The sequence below is a fragment of the Buceros rhinoceros genome, unplaced genomic scaffold, assembly GCF_000710305.1.
Source record: "Buceros rhinoceros silvestris isolate BGI_N320 unplaced genomic scaffold, ASM71030v1 scaffold32991, whole genome shotgun sequence".
Taxonomy (NCBI): domain Eukaryota; kingdom Metazoa; phylum Chordata; class Aves; order Bucerotiformes; family Bucerotidae; genus Buceros; species Buceros rhinoceros.
Genome location: NW_010393057.1, coordinates 8,667 through 27,149, shown reverse-complemented (window position 1 = coordinate 27,149; position 18,483 = coordinate 8,667). Strand labels below are relative to the sequence as shown.

The following is an 18,483-nucleotide window of genomic DNA, read 5'->3' as shown; positions in this document are numbered from 1 at the left end:
CTTGAACCCGCCTTTTTTTTTTTTTTTTTTTTTTGAGGGCATTTTCATAAAAAACGTTGAGTGTCTGGTCTCCCCAAAATATGACTAGTGTGATATGTCAAATAAGATGGCTTGTGGTACCCGGAAACTCGGACTAGCCCTCTAAAGCAGGAGCAAGGAGTCACTTCCTAATGTGTCTGCTTCCAACTGCATCATGTCCATGTATTTGAGAAGATAAGATGAAGAGAATGAACTGCAAAGAGAAGATGGGTTTTGTGACCTCAAGGAAATGCTTCCTGGAGATCTGATTTCTTCAGATCTTTCCTTCCTTTGGCGAAGCACTCATACTCTTACCCCTCTTGTATTGCATGATAAAGCACGTGTTACCTGGCAAAGGTCCTTGAGGTCGTGAAAGCAACTCCTCTTGGAGTATTTAAAATCTTTTTTGCGAGTCCTGCCAGGGACTATCCTGAGGGAGCTGCATTGTGCCCTTCCAGACAGTGGTTTGAATTCTCTCAGCCCTGACAGATGAACTTGTGTCTGAAAAGCTGCTGCTGAGGACTGTTACTTTCCAAGGTGACATGGCAGCTTTGTGGTCCTAGTTGCTGGATTGTTTTCTGAGAGTACATTTTCTCATTAAGCAATCTTCTGATAACACCCAGGATCCTTTTTCACATGCTGTGAGCGAGGTGTGATGGTTGCGCCTTGTTCTGGAGAAGAAACTTGATGCCCCTCGTGTTGCTTTGGCCTTGTGGAGATGGGATGGCTCAGTGGGAGGAGTGGGAAGTGCTGCTTCTTATTGGGTTTCCCTTGGACTGAAGAACCTGGTTTTAATTTTGATTCTGCCCTGGATTTTTCTGGTTGACTCAACTGACATCCTTTCCTCTTCCCGTGGTTTAACTTTCACTATTTTAACTGTGCAGTTCACTCTGGAAAAATAGGCTATACGAGAGCTATGTGTTTAAAAACTAACTCTAGGAATAGAAGAGTCACCGACTCTGACGAATACGATAACCTTAAACTACAGCAGAGCATGGTACTGGGCACTGAGGACCTTGTCACTACACCAGTAGTGTCATGATGCTCTCTGACTGAGATGTTCTTAAGCCAAATTTTATTTCAATCAGCAAGTAAATCTTTTATTTTTATTCATTCAAATGAGAAAAGTTATTCATGCTTAGTATTAAATTATCACTGGGTTAAAACACAATCAGGAAACATAGGGTTGTGTTGAGTACAGTGATAGCAATGTTGTAATTAGGTGAAACTCAAAACATATTTTCTCTTTGCTTTAATCTATTGTATGGGCTGGAGGCGTGAGAGCTGTGAGTGTGACAAAATTCCTGAAGAGTGATAGCACCAGCCGGGGTTCTCAGGTGACTGGGTGTTTTGACTTCCTCATTTACGACATGCAGAAGGGAATGTTCAGTGGGTTTTTTCCTTTCTTTTGAAATAATTTTCAAGCTCAGTGCTTTCTGAGCACTAGGTCCCTTTCAGGGTCTGTTCTATCAGTCCAGCGTTTGAGTCTCAGGTCTCAGGAGCTCCTTGTTCCTTTGGATGGCTTTGATTTCATTCCAGTTCTTTTCCTCATCAACTTGCAGTGCTCTCACCCTCTGCTGACTGATTCCTGAGCAGGCCCTTATCACTGTTGCCTCTGGTCCTCTGCTCGCCTCTCGAGTAAATCTGTAGTTCGGAGGTGCTATCAGGACAGCTTAACAGGACCCTTCTCTGGGCTTTGCACCTACTTGCAGCATGAATGATTTTATAATTATCAAAGAAGAGACGGTGCCTTGAGGATTATGACCCTGCCTGAACCTTTCAGAATGAATTACAGCCTTTCATCTACTCCGAGGGTCACGTTCTCTTTGTAATTGCACTGAAGTGACTTTCCACTACATTTGGTACATGCATGCAGACATGCCATAATTTGTTCCGTAAGACACAGCCTTCCCATAATTACAAGGAATATGTGAGCTTGCCTGCCTCGAATATGGCATTAGGGTGCTCGTTAAATCAACATAAATCTTTTGACGTATCTCGTGATTCCCTGCTGCATTTCCTCCTTCGAGTAAAGAACAGAATTTCCGTTGGAGTGAAAGCTCAGTCTGTTTGGATAATTCCCTTTGTTGGCCATACTGGTGCAAACTGGAAGTAAGCATACATAGATATGTGACATTACCGTTTTAACACAGCGCTGGAATTAACCAGTGGGGGAGCAGTGTCCCATCCCTCCCAGGAGCCTGCAGTATGTCATATAGGAAACACAGGCCTCTTTGAGCTCATGAGGTGTTCCCTTCGACTGCCCCGTACTTCAGATGGTCTCACTGCTCTCAGGAGATGTCTTCTCTTCCCTCACTTTGAATTCTTCAGTAGATAGTCCCCTAAAAACACTCCAGTAGTGGGGTGGGTACTGTATGGCCAGTTTATAGCCTCCTGGTACATGTGTTCCAGGTTGCTTGCTTTGGATCCAGGGTCTCTCTGGAGGCCAGGCTGGGTATCACCAGGCTGGGTTTTTACAAACTGCTCAGTTGTAAAAAAACTACTGTGTAGGGTGGGTTCAGTTGCAACATGTGGTTAAAAAACAGCAGCCCTTGCTTTCTTAGGACAAGATTAACTCCTGATGTAGTTCCCAATGATTTTTGGTATTGTACCTGCATTCAATTTCAGTCTGTGTGATGGGCAGCTAGAGGCAACGTTTTTTCTTTACACATGGGTAGAATTTGCTCACTAATTCCATGCTGCTACAAATTTTTTCCCTTTAAATCCTCTAAGCTATTTGTACTAATCCTCGTTAGTGTGTTCTGTGCATTTCTATCATTTGCTTTTGCCTATTGCTGCCTGTTTCTTGTACCTAAGAAAGCCTTAAAATAGGAATTCTGGCATAGAGGCTTGTAAGAGGATTGCAGATGACTGTTTTCTAGTGGCTACTCTTCTCATTGCTGTGTTAACGTAGAGCAAGTTTGACTTGGGGCACGGCTGAGAGCTGCTCTGAACAGCAGTTTCCATCTAGGGTTCCTTTGAAATGAAGCGTTTGGAAACCTGCCAGCTTTTGGTTTTGTTCCTTTGTTTTGTTTATTGTTGTTTATTTGTTTGTTTATGCATTCATCAGGGCATGGTAAAAAGGGTACAGTTAGGCAAAAGGCTGCCTGAAGACTTTCGGAGACTGAGAGTGATGGACTCAGAGCAGCTACTAATGCGTATTTTGGATATTAATGCCTAAATCTAGAAGAGATATGATCCCTCCCTTCTCCTTAGACCTTCTCTTTTAACAGTGTGCATTCAACCAAAACCCACCATGAGTTAGAGTCTAGAGAACATTTTCTCACAGAGCGACGTGCATGTTGGTGAGGGTACGCAGCATCTGTCATGTGGCGTTCCCTGGATGCTGTGCCGAGCCGCTGGCTTCAGGGGGGTATTTGCATTGCTAACACCTTCCCTACAGAGTGCAGAGTTTCACGTCTCCTCTCCCCTTTCTCTTTCAGGCCCAGGCCTGTTTGCTTCTCCAGAAGGTTTTGCTACTTCGAGAACTGAAGCTCTTCGTGACAGAGGAGGAGTGGGAGGAATTGATCAGAGAAAGCATCAGCCAAGTGACAGAGGTAACAAGCTTCAACCTGTTAAATGTGTAGATAGCACCTCATGGGTGCTGCTTTTACCTGTGTGGCATTCGCTCTCAGAGCTGGAGAGTGCAATCGTGCTCAGCTTAACTGATCTTAGAGGGGTTGTGCCTGCTCGCACCAGGCTGGAGCAGTGTCCACCAGGATTACAGCATTCCTGTAACACTGCTGCTTAGATGGATTTTCACAGGATGCAAGAAACGTGCCTGGTGCAGCTCAGCGGTGCCTGTGTGTGGACCCAAGAGACAGACCTCGAGTTATAGGGAATATGCTCATGCAGATCAAATTAAGGTGGTTTTAAAAAAGAAGTTTGGAATTGGAAGATATTGTGAACATTTACTTAATTTCAGAACATGTTATGGAAGTTCTGTATCTGAGTGAACTTCAGGGCCAAAGAGATAGAGCTGAGGCGTGCTAGACACCTGACTCCTGGTGCATTGCAGGCCTTCTGGACCAGATCCCTTGCTAATACTGGTTATCGGGAAAACCTTAAAACACATTGGAAGATAATTTGTACAGAAAAAAAACAGTGACAGAATTTCAGGGCTCCTGTTTCAGTGGCAGTCCTGATTCAGGATTGTAGCTGAAGACAATTTTTGGGTCCAGCTGTTACGTAGGAGGTGATCTGTGGGACAGGAGACTGAAGAAGCAAATGCCATTCAATTATATTCTGGTGGATTGATGTGGAGGGAACCAAGCAGCCAAATTACTGTTATGATGTGGTGGCTAAACTTGGCGACATGGGAGATTCCAGTCTTGGTGTTCTTACGTAACTGTAGTACTGACCTCTTTCTAAGTGTAGCTTTCATTCTTCACTTCCTTCTTTAAATGCTGGTTATGTGGTAATTTAGGCCTTTCTATAATTGACCCTATTGGAACAGAATGATTAGCTCTGTTTTCATTTGTCAGAGGGAGACGAAATCTAAGGAAGTTTAGCTCAAGGAATTCAGAGGTGCTGTTTGTAGTTCTTGAGGAAGCAGGTGATCATGGGTTTCATGAAACAGCTTCTATTGAATGCTTACATCAGGAATCCCATGGGTGGAGTTAGGTATGGTTTTATTTCCAGCTACATAAGACAGGCCACTCCTTCCAGCCTGGCCATCCGCATTTTCTCCCAGTTTCTCTCTAGCAGCTGAATACCTGCAGGACTCGGTGATTCACTGGGAAACCGCAACATTTACAATGCATTTATGTTGTTCTTGTCAGGGAAAGTTTAGCAACTTGCAACCCAGCCAGTATTTTAATGAGCTCTGCTACCAGAGCTTCCTCAGTGCCTCCTATTTCTGTGGCCATCTGTGTTTAAAGACAAATTCCTGGGAAATACTGTCAGTTTGTTTGGGCTGTCCAAGGTATACCCTGTGGGCAGGAGGCCTCCCATACTATTAACAGGCAGCAGCATATAGGTGCTGCTTCTCTTTTGGCCTGAAAAATCCCTGATGTAACATTTTTACAGAGTGCTGTGTTGGTGGACATGGAAGTATTGGGTTTTGTCTCCCTCCTGCTCTGCCCTTGCACTGACACAGTGCTGGTTCAGCTCCTTGGAGCTGCAGTGGCTGCACCTCTTGAAATGTTGCTGTAATCAGGAGGGAGCAAGGACTTTATATGCTATATAACAGTTTTGGTACATAGCCAAAGGCTGACACTTGTGCTGCAAAACTTTCTAAAACTGTGAAAGGTATTCTGTGTCTTTTTGGTGGTGCAGAAGTGCTCATTTACCTGAGTAACAGCTGGAAAACCATGCGGTGGCTTTGTGGTGTAGTAGAACAACACTCGTATCGTGACTGATCTCTTCTGGAGATAGTATAAAATCCCTCCTAGCAGGAGTCAGAGGCTGGAAACTGAGCAAATATAGAATCTGTGGAAAGTGTTTTGTCAGAGCCAGTAATCCGCCATAAAAAAAATAACTTGCTGAAGAGTTTATTAGCTCATAACAGCCAGGAGAAGATTGTGTGCTTGGTGGAAAGAGAAGGTGCAGGCTGGGTGGAAGGATGGGCTTGATGTTGAAATTATGGGGTGAGTTTGCTTGAACTGTGTCAGGCAAGTACTTGGGCTAAACCATAGCCCTTTCTGTCGCTGATGTCCATGCATGCCTCTGCTTAGCTGACGGGTAGGGAGGGCATTTGCAGAACTGTGAGTTTCTCTCTTGCAGCTCAGTCTCATCCCTTTTCATCGGAGAGTTGTTTTGGTGGGCCATTCCAGGCCAGCCAGGGTTTCGGAGTTGGGTGCTTTTGTAGGTGGATGTTGGTGTGTGAGTGCTGACCCATGAGAACCTTGACTGAGAGCCATAGTTCATGCTGCTGTGGAAAACAATGCAGATTTTATTGCCCTGCCTCTAGCTGCAAGGTCTGCATTTGCTGTCCTTGGCCATTCCTGCCACCATCCCTCACCGATAGCTCTTTTAAGAGGGGAAAAATGATAATGCAAAATCTTATACCTTTCTTTGACCCAGGGAGAAGTCTGAAATAACCTGAGAGAGCCAACTGTAACTGACTGTACTGATGTGCACTTGTAATTCAAGCAGCAGTGTTGTTCACAAGGGAACTGTCACCTGAGGGCTTTGCTGTCCTCTCTGTGTCCTTGGTCAGCTTGCACGTCAGGCTGGTGGCTCTTGAAGTGCAGGATTGCCATTGCAGGTGTCAGGCTGTGGGAGAGGACAGGGTGCTGTCTCCTCTCTTGCCTCAGTGACTTCACTTCATACCTGCAGATCACTTGGAGAGGAGCAGAGAGCCTGGGATGGGTTTGGCCAGTGATATGTGCTGGAACTGGGAAAGAAGCAATGTGAGCAAACTGCAGTCTTGGATATCATTGGATTACGTGTGTAAAGAGGCAGATGAGGGAGAATCAACGTCCAGGAACTTTAAATGAAGTGACAGCTTCCTGAAATAGCTGCTCCGGCTGCTGCAAGGCAGTGGCTGTTGTGCTTACATAAGCTAACTTGACCTTATTTGTTCCCCAGATGCTTAAACATGCTTATAAAACATATATCAGAGTCACGAGGGATTCATCTCCTTACTGTCAGCAAGGGAAGTCTTGATATCCTAGCGGCTACTTTGGAGTTGACTTGTTCTTGTGGGAGCCCTGCTGGCTGCTGGTGCTGCTGGCTCGTTCTGCTGGGCCACATGCGCCGAACACCTTGTCCACAAGTCCCGGGACTGCCCTGTGAGCTGTTCGCTGGACAGAGGAAAGGAAGCAGAGAAGTAGCTCTGACAGTTTTAGCCTCCCTGGTCCTAGTTACTTTAAACAAAGCAGAACCTTGCTGTGATTGTTTGAGTTTACTCTAATGCTGGGAGCCCAGACAACTCAGTTGTGTTTACAGTGTAAAGAAAAAGAGTTGCTTCATGTTGTAAACAACAGAGCTCACCTGAGATGCTAAAGCATCTGACAGAGATGTCTTCTTCCTCTTGGAGAGCTTTATTCTTTTATCAGTAGGTCTCAAAGCGCTTTACAAAGGAAACTAAAACCAGAGAGTTGATGTAATGAAGAAAGTATTTTGCAGAAACCCGAGAGCTAATGTATTTAGTTTACTGAAGTCACTCACCCTGTTTTACAGATGACACACTTGGCTGGGAGCTGAGCCAAGAGTCAAATGCAGATCTCCAGAGACATCCCAGAGACCCTCTTTGTGCAGGGACGATCTGACTGTTTCTGAACTTGGCCTCTGAACAGCCCAGTGGGTTGGATAGCAACCTCTGTCCCCGTGTTATCTAAGGAGGATGGTGGTTGGTTTGAGTCCAGGCTGCCTGGAGCCATGCAGTGAGGCTAAAGGCAGAACCTGAGAGCCCCCAGGTCCCCGTTTCATGCAGGGAGCTGTGGCACAGCTCTAGTGGGGGATCTCTGTCGGGTTGCTGCTAAGGCTCACCCACTGTCTTTCTCACTCTATCAGGTGCTTCTCAGATTGGAATTTCTGTTCTCCCCGTTGTTATTGTGGGCACATTTTGGTGATTGTTCCCCTCGTTAGATGTATTTCTGTTTTCTTCCTGATATGTTACAAAATTGCTATCTTGGCTTTAGGGTGATCTTGAAGCCATGCCAGTTTTTTATTAGTGCACTGACAGATCTGGAGCAGGAAGCTCCAGGATCTGCATACATAGTGTCATTACCTTTTTAAGTCATCCCTTTCCCAGGGAAACCTCCTGAACCGACGTGCTTTGTGTAACTCCCAGCTTACGCTGAAACTCCCAGTTACAGAGCGAAAGTCAGGGAGAAGTGGGAAAGGATTTTGAGGAGTATTCCAGAAAACTTGTCTTTTCATGGCTGAGCAACTTCAAAACAAAACAGCCCCCAGAAAACTGTTGTTAAAACTTTCTCTGGCTTGCGCATGGCAGTTTCCTGAGGGTTTCCTTGGTCTGTCTTCTGCAGTAAGTACATCCTAGGAAGGGCCCAACTTTACTACTGTTTTTTCCTTTGCTTGTTTTGTCAGTGTTACAAGGGACAGGCAGAGCAGATAGTGTTCAGGTTGGCTGTTTGAAACCAAAACGGGATCAAGGCATCCTGGAATGTAAAAATGCGCTCAGAATCCGATACCTGAGTTCAGTGTAAGACCAGGCCACCAGTATTGGAGACTTTCAGATAAATGTACACAGAATCCTGATGAGACCCGTGTGACACCTCCTTCCATTTAGGCGGTTACTTAGCCTTGGGCTGAGCAGGCAGCCGTGTTTCTGAGGAATAGCACGAGTGTCGACTGACCGGGGATTACAGGGCCTGTGCGAGGGGTGGTGGAGATAACCCAAGACCTCTTTTCCAAGACTCATATTGTTTGAAAGTTACTGTGTGCTCTCGAAGAATTTTATTGTATGGCATTAGAGGGTTTTGTTGCTGTTGCGGTGTTTGGAATAATTAGCTTGGATGTGGGGGGGATGTGGGGAATATACTCTATAGCCTTCCAGTATAGACATGCCCTTTATTCCTGAAGGGCATCAGGTTTGATTGTCAGTGTCTTAATTTGTAGGGAGATAAATTATTAACAGTGACTTCATCAAATCTCTAAAAAAGCCATTCTTCAATTTTTTTCTTGAAGATTGCCTGAACTTTTATCTGTCCATCTTTATAAATTCTTAATTCATTGCCCTTTCTCAGCCTCTTAGCTTGTAAAATGAGGCCAGTAGTGATTTAACTGATATCTTTGACATTCTTTCAGAATGTTGGATGTCCCTGTGGAGAATTCACTCTCCTCTGGTCTCTCAGCTGTCCTGTATGGTATTCCCCTGCTGCATTTCCATATGGTCTGTGGAAAAAAATATATCAGATCTTTGAACTTGGGAAAGCATTGACATTTTCTGTGAGAATGGCTTCTGGATTTTAAGGCTCCTCCCTCTAAAACCAGCCAAAATAAACACTGCAAAAAAAGCCCTTTAGTTACACCCTTTAACATGTGGTTCTGCTTCATCTCCTACATTTCCCGCCCCCCCTCTTCCCTCCCACCTTGGTCAAGCAGAAACTTGGTTCCTTTCCCTTTGTGAACATCTCTTGATGACTTTTTTCTGCTAGAGACGGAAGGAAAAAAATTTTGAGCATTTATACTTCCAGTCTTCAGAAACTTAGTGAGAGAGAATAGAGGGAGGAGGGACTGTCAGTGGCTTTTTTATCCACCTTTAAGTGCTCTTGGCAGCATCTGCTGTGCTGTTCAGGTGGGTGGCGTGAGAACCTCTCCTTGTGTACCTTGTGTGCTTATGTACCTTGTGCACATGGAGTTGGAAATTCTGGCTCTGTGGAGAGATGGAAATGGGTGTGCAGAGGCGGACACTTCCCTCCCCACTTCTTGGTCTTCCATGATTTAGCCCTAAGTTCTAGCTCGGGTTCTTCTATGGTACAGTGAATATTGGCATGTTTGGGGTTGGCTTGTCTGGGTTTGGGGAAGCTCAGAGTTGGTTCCTGTCATTGTCTGTCTGTGTGACTCTGCCTGTTACCTGGCCTGTCTGAGCCGCTGTGAAATGGGGGGAATCATGCTGGCTTACCTCTTCCCTCTCAGGAGAAATGTGAGCGTATACAAGTGAGGTAAGGGTGCTTACCTTGGATCATAACATGAGCTGTGAGCACATGGAATACCAAAACACCTGACTGGGCTGTGGGTCTGTTATTGGAAGGCTCTGCCCCTCCCAAACCTCTCAGCTTACCCGTGTGTTGATATGGGAAATCTTGTGCTTTGGCTCAGGTAATGAGCACGTGCTTGTAGGGGCTCAAACCCACTTGCTGGGGCCTCTCTGGGTGTGACTCCACTGCAGGGATCGGAGCCACAGTGGCTCTGGGACCCCACATGCAGCATGGAGCTAGGGCAGAGCTTTGTCTTTCCTGGTGTGAAAGCAGCAGCAGACCAAGCTCAGGCCTCGTACACACTCTCTCGCTGTGACTGTGGACGTTCAGCACGCTGGAAATTTTGCTGAACTATTTGCTGCTGGAGAAGAGAGTTTACCTTAGCAACCTTGGGCTGTGCCAAGGGGCAGAAGGTCATGCAGGGTGGGTGGAGGTATGTGTTTTGTAGAAGGCACTTGGCACCGTATTCAGCCATGAATCTGCACATTTATCCGTCAGCATCGGGTCTGTTGTGGGGGAGGAGGGGGAAGGATGGAGATAGCGCAGCGTGCGGGAAGAATGCAGGTTGGCCGGGCTCCTCCAGCATGCGGAGCAGTGATGGATCTGTCAGGCTGATCCCACGGAGGGGAAGGGCTGTTTGTTTTCAACAATGAAATAGGCTGAAGGACGTGCTGGGAATGCATAAATATTAACTGGTGTTCAAACTTCCAGCTAGAAAACGTGCTCGTCTCTTGGTAGCAGGACACTCCTCTGCGCTCTTGGGATGCTGCCGTGTCTTGTAGGTCTGGGCTAAGAGTGTTCCCCACTGCGGTACCTGTGAAATGGGCAGAGGTGCAGGTGGGTGTGAATGTGGAAAGTTCCAGAAACATTGCCTGGCTGCAGATGACAGCATATTGCCCCCTCCCCCACAGGGAAGGGTGGGCAGTGGCTGGGATGCTGGCCATGGCTCTAGGTGCACACGCACCACTTCCTGCTCTGTGGCAGCTTTCAGGGGAGTCTTGGGCTTACCCTAAAATCCTACCTGGGAAACTGAGGCATGGAGCTGTGTGGGTAACTAGCTGCCAGCCCTCTGTCCTATGCATATGAGTGAATTACTGCAGGAATTCACCTCCTGTGATCTAACAAACTTGTTCTGTGCTTGGTGAAGATGGAGTGCTGTGAATTGCAATGAGAGATACGGCAAAGGTTGGATCCTGCAGTAGTTGGGATACAGGAATCAGGAATATCAGGAAAAACACTGATTGATAAGATGCTGGAGGTGCTTAGTTCTCCCTGCAGAAATCCTACAGGCAAAGAACTTTGGATCCAGGAGTGCCTCCACCAGAACCAGCTAGAGGCTTTTGGAAGCAGGGTGTTTGACATGACAAGACAAAACCATCTCTGCCATCAGAATCCACGTAGGGTGAGGCAGGAGCTGTATTGCCTTTTGGCTCGAGGTGAGATGGGAGTTCCAGCTGTGAAAACTGCCTCCCTGTTTTTCCCTTTTGGAAAATGACCTGCCCAGATCTGCTGACAGCTTAGATGTACAGGCTTGATTAACCGTCACAGGTATTGCTGAGCTGGAACTGGAACTGAGATTGCCTGTAAAGTGGGGCTGGCTGAAGGAGCAGAGTAAGAAAAGCAGAAAATGGGAGAAAAAGAACATAACCAGCAAGTGATGTAAGTGTAGCTGTGGAGTCCCATGGTCTCTCTGCTTTTGTATTGAGTGCTCAGGTTGTGACTCTCAGGATGGTCATGCTTTGAGAGGGCAGGGGAAGGGAGAGCTGGATCCCTTTGCGAACAGCACGTGGCAGAGACACAGAGCAGGTGGTTAGACAGGTTCTTCTGGGTTTTCCCTTAACCCCACCCCCCAATGACCTGCAGCATGGCTGGAAGCAAACCCCCTGCTTTGTGCCTGGTCTCACTATGTAAAATGGAGATGCTTGCCAACCTTGTGCAAGTCTTTTGTGATCTAATCAGTGATTGAAGCTCTCCTAGGGTGCTGCAGATGACTGACATGCTGCTTTTCTTCTTAAGGCATGTTTGCCATGCGTCGCAGTTTGCCATCTGTTACATAACAGCTTTTGCTTTAATTTGGTGATTGTGTTTTATACATTCCCCAAATGAAATCACGGTAGGCCTGTGAAAGGATTGACTGATGCAATGGGGGTGGCAGTGCTAATGCCATCTTTCAGACAGCTGAGGGAGGGAGCAGACCACAGCACTCTGCTGTGTGAACCCGCAGACAAGGGACGGTACCTTATGTAGCAAGAAGTTTTGACAAATACTTTGGAAAGCTGCTTTGGACGTTTGGACCCAGTTCCTGTTGAAGAGACTTGAGATTCCATTCCTTGGGAGCAGTTGCAGTTAGTTCCCCAAGGCTCGTCAGTGTTCTTTTACATAAGTGCAGCCTGTTTGTATTGATGTCACATGCTGACACAAACCCCATCGAAGCAGATGCTCCACCGTGTGCACTCTTGTGGCAGAAGATACCATCTCGTGTAATGGGAAGGTGCTCTGAGAGAGTGGTGATGAGATCAGGGTAATAAGTGACACTGAGCTGAGCAGGAGTTGGTCTCAGGTCTTTAAGGAGGCTTGACTGTCTCAACCATACCACGTGCAGAGGTACTGGTGGTTTTGTGTTGCTTGGAGGGAATTTCTTTCAGACCCTTTGTGGCAAAGGTCTGAAAGGAAAAGGGAGAAAACACCTATTGAGAAAGACTGAGACTTTATCTGAATCCAGCTTCCATTCTGCTTCTGGACTGAAGAAAAATTGTACATTGTGTAGGAATTAATTACCTGCTGCTGCTTAGCTGCTCCTTTGGCTCCTCCACCCACCCCCACCCTCTTCCTTGTTCCTTCCTGGTCTTTAAGAGCTGTTTCAAAGTGATCCATTTCAGCAGGGAGCTATTTGTTTGCAGAGTGCCTAAATTGGGCTGGATTGCTTCTGGCTATTTATGCTGGTGGAACTATGCTTGTGTTTCCAGACTCTTGCAAAACACTGATTTTAATATAGACGCTTAGTCTTACAGTGCCAGACCAGTGATACCTTCCATCTCCCACTGGGCAAGTCACCCTTTTGTCCTACAGGTCTGCATGGATTTGGCTGAGCAGCCCGATCTAGAGCATGTCCCAGTTTCCCAAGCACCTGAAGAGTGCTTGCAGCCTTCTGAAAATCAGCCCCTCGGGTGTCATTCAGAGCCAGAGGACCTCTCTGTTGACTTCAGAAGGGTTTGTTTCAAACCCTTCAAAGCATCAGGGCAATTCTGGGAAGCGGGGATGGCAGCAAGAACAGACAGAGTTGGGCCAGCATGATTTAAATGAGTCATCTACATCACTCATCTACAGTGAAGAGAAAATGCAATTTATTTTTAACACCTTCTTAATTCTAAACCGTTTGTACATTAACAAGCTGAAATGACAGTCGATTTCACCGTGGCTCCTTCTCACCGCACTGCCCTGATTCCTCTGTCCTGCAGAGCTGACAGCCCGTATGGATTGTCTCTCACTGCGAGCTTGTACGCAATTTGGCAAAAGGAGGATCTCAGCTCAACAGCCTCTCTGAAAGCTGCTTCAAGCACAAGTAATGAGTGTTAGCTTGGCAATAGCTTGTTCTTCAAGTGGCAAAGAAAATTTTTATCCAGATCAGGCTTTTTTGCTTTCATAACGGATTTGCTTATTATTATTATTATCATCCTCATTTTCATTTATTGTGGTAAGCCAAATAAATGGAGTATGCATTACTCATGGGATGTTATATCCTACATGTGAAGATTTACTTTTTTTTCCTTTAAATCACACACCCTATATTTGTTTCTCATTTTACCTGAGAGGCTTTAGCACTGTTGAATTGTGTGACCTTGTGGGTTAATGACAGCTCTGGAATAGATAGATGCGCTGCAACTCTATATCAGGAGAGAGTAATTAGCAAGTTATTGATAGTCAGATAAAGCTGCAGCTTGAATTCAGCCAGCAGAATGTGGTGGCTTTCTAATAGAGGGCTTCAGTGGATCATCCTGGTCAGGAAATAATAGCTTCTTTATTATTTAAAAATCATACTCTTAGGGTGTGGAGCCTGTACAGATAGTAAATAATTCTGTTGAAGGCTGCTCTTCCTGCAGATTTGTTACCTGGTCTCCGCACTTTTTCTGCTGAAAGGGTTCCTTAGACTCTTACTCTTGCAGGCCATCATTATTTTTCTGTTGTGGGCATCATTACTGAGAGAGCTTGCTTTGGGGAATAAATTTCTGACTTCTCTCAGTATCTGCGAGGATTTTTACTTTATTTGCCATCTTTATGCTGATATGGATGGAGAATGATTTGCTCAGAGTCCTTAAAACTCCTTCCAGTCTGAATGGAGCAAAAGCAATAGATGGTCTAACAGGAGAGATTGCATCTCCTGGCGAGCTGTGTCCTTCCACCATGGGACACAGGTTTGGTGCAGCGACTTAGCAGGGTGATGGGCCTAGGGTGGACCTTGCCTGTTGGCTAGGTTGGCTTGTTCACAGTGCAAGCAAAGGCGGGCTTGGACACCACGTGCAGCCTCCTCTAAAGAAACAGCCTGTGATGGGGCATAGCACGGCCTTACAAGAAGCTTGTCGCTGCAAATCCTGTCTCATGGTAGTTATAATCCATGCGAGCTGTCGTGGGTGCATCCACACAGTGGGGAAGAAAACCACCATGTAAGCTTCAGGCAGAGGATCAGCACCCCTGAGGCACTGGGCCGCCTCTTTGATCCAACTGCCTTTTTATGGCTATTTTCTGCCCTCCTCCACTTGTAAATAACTCTGGCTTTTATCTGACCTAACTTTGGAGTGATTTTCCTCTAAGCCAGATCTTTCCAGCATCTCAGAAACCCTGCAGCACGTGAAGGGAACACAAAGAGATGAGATTTTTCTCTCGGTCATTTCAGTGAATTTAAGCATGATTGACAGGCCCTGTTCTAGCGATGGCCACGGGGATTTCTTGGGCATAAGCGTTAATAGATTTTTGCATTAGTACGTTGCATGTAAATCCCAGCTTCTGCAGCTGAGTAGCTGTTGTCCCTCAGTGAGTCTGTTGCCTGGCAGCCTCCTGGCCTTTCCAGGAGGCGGGCGAACGTTGTCTTCCCTCCTTTTCTCCAGGAGGCAGCAACATGTCTCCAGTTGTGCTCTAGCTTAGGAGCTACAGAGAGAAGAGGGGTGTGCTTTGCCGTATGCTTGTTTTTATTTTGGCCAGTTGTTTCTTAATCAACCTGGGCATCAGCAGCTTCCACCGTGTACCCCCCTGAGCATTTCCAGAGTTTGGTGTCCTTTGATGGTAGGTTAATCCTGCTAATTGTTATTCATTCTCTGCTTGTTTCCCCATTGAATGTGTGTTTCTCCTCCATCTCCCCATTTAATTTGCAGAGTTTGAAAATGGTTGGCAAGTGTATCCTGAAGGCTGAGAAAGAGAAAGTTGCCAAGATTTTGGAACTGTTGAATGTCCTCCTCAAAACTGTGAAGGAGCAGGTGAGTATGTGACCTGATGTGTGGGAAATGGCTCTTCTGAAGACCACCAAGGCCTCTTTTCAATGTCACGCTTGGATTTTACCTTGTGACTGCTCCATCACTACATCCCACCTCATTTCTTACCGAAGGTACCCCCGGAGGGAATGCCTAGCTGGGTTTGAGGAGGGGAAAACCCTCATGTCTGCAGGAGTGATCATAGCTCTGGGGAGCTGATTGCCAAGTGCTTGTGGAAGGATTTGTGCAGTGTTCTGCAAAACATGTGTGACATCTTCTTTCTTAGCAGCAGAAATACGGCCTGGCATGCAGCAAGGCTGAACTGGGTTTTGTCCCAGGCCATTGCTCTGTCCTCTCTACTGACCTCCAGAGATTTTAGTTTCCAGAAACTGATACTTGCTCAGAAGCTTTGTGAGCAGGAGCGAAGCTTTGTTCTGGGGCTTTGTTTTCCCTAATGAAGAATTTGAAGGCTTTTTTGAACATGAGAAGATTTTCTGTAGGTGACAAAATAAGTCTCCAATGTGTATTTACTGAATCAAAAACTCATGAGCAGTAGATTTGCTGAAGCCCAGTTTCCTACTGATAAGCACCAAGCTCACCCCACAGCCTGCTTCTTTGTGAAGACCTAATAGGAAAGTGGGTGGAGGAGAGAGATTATTTCCAAGGCTTTTGTAGGAACTGAATAGCCCCTTTCTGTCTGGTTTTACTGCAATTATCCAGTGGGTTACAGGAGCTCTAGAGGCAGTCAGAGGCAGCATGATTGCATCCTTTAGAAACCAGACTGAAAATGCTGCTGCTTTTCTTTTAGACAGGTACGTAGTCACGTGTCTTTTTCCCACTGCTCCCAGCCACGAACTGAAAGGGAGAGAGGACCAAAGGACCTTTCAATCTCTTACACCAGTACAATTCCAGCTGTTAGACTTACGCCTCTCATGCTAGTGACCCAGTTTTCAAGCAAACCCTGTACTTCATGCTGTGGTGTGACTCTCCGATTTATACCTCCAAATTGGTGTGGTAAATGGGCTCAGGGCAGCGGTTTGGAGAAGCCAGGCAGGATTGATTATTCCTACCACAGTCTTACCCGAGGATGGCCTGTGCTCTGCTGCTGTGGGCACCCCTTCTGCGTTCACTCTGCAGATTGTTTGTACTTGTCTCTTGCAGAAACTGCACGTGAAACTGACGGAGTTGGACAAAGTGCTGGTAGCTCTGAACCAGCCACAAGGCATTGGGAATTCGCCACGTCTCGACTCTCTCTACTGGAACGTCATGCGCTGGCTCAATTATACGTGCGTATGCTTGGCACTCGGGCTCCTTGGCTTTGCTTGGGGGACTGCCTGCCTGCCCTGCTTGCCTTCGTTGATGTGGGGAAGTAGGAAGAGAAGGGAAGTCAAGGCACTGAGCTCAGGCTGGGGTTTGGGGTAAATGGAGCTCCTGGGTTGGTGAGGTTGAAAACACTTATTTTGCTTGTTTGGAACAATGCTGGGCTCATTGTCCCAGCTACTTAACATGCTTAGGATTGGTCCTTGATGGAAAAGAATTGTAATGCACCTCTGGTACACAATTGTGTTTTGCTGGTAAGGCAGCCGATCCTTCAAGGATACAGTGCCTACTTTCAGCCACGAGCCATCATCACAGTTGCAGAGGAATTTCCAGGCTAAAATGAGTCACAAAGCATCGCTGTAGATTGATTCTGCAAACATGAGGCTGGAGAGAATGAGGAGCTGTCCTGAGAAGTGACTGGATACCAGAGAGTATGTGCAGGACCTTCAGTCCTTTGTAGTGATTTTTAGGCCCCTTAGTGTGTGGATCTGCATCTGGGTGCTCAGTGTGGTTGTCCTGCAGCTGTGAAAGCTGGGGAGAGTCCTGGTCCAGCTGCCACTGTTCGTTTAACAGTCTTGGTGCAGGCTGAGGACCACCTCCAGGGATAACACTCATCCTTGCAGCATGCCTGTGCTGCCCGCACCTTTCTTGTGATTCTGCCTGTCAGTGGACTGCCTGTGGCATGGATCACGCTGCTCCCTGGCTCTAAACTAAGATGCTCTTGATTTTTGGCATTCTCTCTGCAGGAAGCCCAAGAAAGAGAAGACAGCCAATAAGCCTGCACAGGAAGCAGAGCCGCTAAAGCGGAAGAAGAAAGGCTTCCTGCCAGAGACCAAGAAACGCAAAAATCGCAAGAAAGGTGTCCAGGAGAATGGGGTAGCACCAGTAGATGGTGAAGATGGAGAACCATCAGCCCCAGAGGAGCAGCCCCTGGGAACAGAAACCCCCAGGCAGAAGAAAGGCCTCATGTCTGGCAGCAGCAAACACAAGAATCAGAACAGAGGGGTCAAGGAGAATGGAGTGGCGACGGTGAGCAGTGGAGAGGAAGCTGTTAATGGTGTGGCTGACAAGAAGAAGAAGAAGAAGAAGAACAGAAAAAGAAAAGGTGATGCAAGTAATGAAGCTGAGCAGGTTCCAGCTGCAAAAAAACCCAAGGGGAGTGTCAGCCAGGAGACCCAGCAGAAGCAGGTCAAAGCCAACCAGCAGAAGCAGGTCAAAGCCAAGAAGAAAAGAAAAGAGAAAAAAACTCCATTGTCACAGGAGTAAACTCCATGGACTGACCCAGGCCTGGCATGGCTAGTGTGGCTCAGAGGACTGTTTTAATATCTTTTATAACTATAGTTTTTATCTTCTCCATTACTTTAAATAAACCTTCCCTGATGCTGAGCACTAAAGCTGCAGGTCTCATTCACCTGGAAGGTTGAACCTAGAGCACAGGCAGCGTCAGGAGGTCAGGTATGCTCCAGGCTCTGGTAGATGCCCACTCTTTCTTCCCTGGCAATGCCAAACGCTTGGGAGCACAGACTTCTGTCTCCATGATTTCCTAAGGCAGAAGCAAGAGGCTTGTTCGGATTTCGTGGGGAGCTGTGGTAGGTGTGCTGGCACTGCGGTCAAGCCCTGCAGGAGATTCAGAAGTAACCTCTAAAGGCACATTTCTTTCCTGTCCAGGCCCAGCAGATTCACAGGTTTTCCAGTCTAGGAGATGCTGCCTTTTAAGTTCCTGGGTTTAAATGGACTTGCACATGCATTTTCTATGGTCACATACATCCTGTTTGGCTACTCAGGTGTCACCAGTAACTACCATGATCTGACCACCTTGCTCCTGGAAGGTGTGTGCTCGTGTCTGACCCTGACTCCTCTCCCAGTGTCCGAGGGAGCAGTCCCCGTGAAGGCCCAAGTGCTCTCCTTCTGTGGGGGAGTTTGGTGCCAGCTCCTCGCAGAAGCAGGCGGCTGCTGGCAGAGTGGAGGGCCCTGGAGTAGGGCTGTTCCTGCTGTGTCTTCGGCTCTTGTCCTGCGGGTGGGTCTGCGCCACCAGACACAGATAAGGGCACCGGAAATGTCACGTTGCTTTTCGA

General features: G+C 46.8%; 1 protein-coding gene across 1 annotated transcript in view; it reads left to right on the top strand.

Annotated features, from left to right (window-relative positions):
• The window catches only part of MYBBP1A (MYB binding protein (P160) 1a), a gene marked incomplete at its 5' end in the record, with an annotated part of 56,149 nt that extends 38,475 nt beyond the window's left edge, over window positions 1-17,674 (top strand). Inside the window, 4 exons of the mRNA XM_010144733.1 lie at window positions 3,462-3,575; window positions 14,993-15,094; window positions 16,250-16,374; window positions 17,155-17,674. Coding sequence (XP_010143035.1) covers window positions 3,462-3,575; window positions 14,993-15,094; window positions 16,250-16,374; window positions 17,155-17,674 — 861 coding nt within the window. The remainder of the gene's footprint in view (window positions 1-3,461; window positions 3,576-14,992; window positions 15,095-16,249; window positions 16,375-17,154) is intronic.
• Window positions 17,675-18,483: the final 809 nt, after the last annotated feature.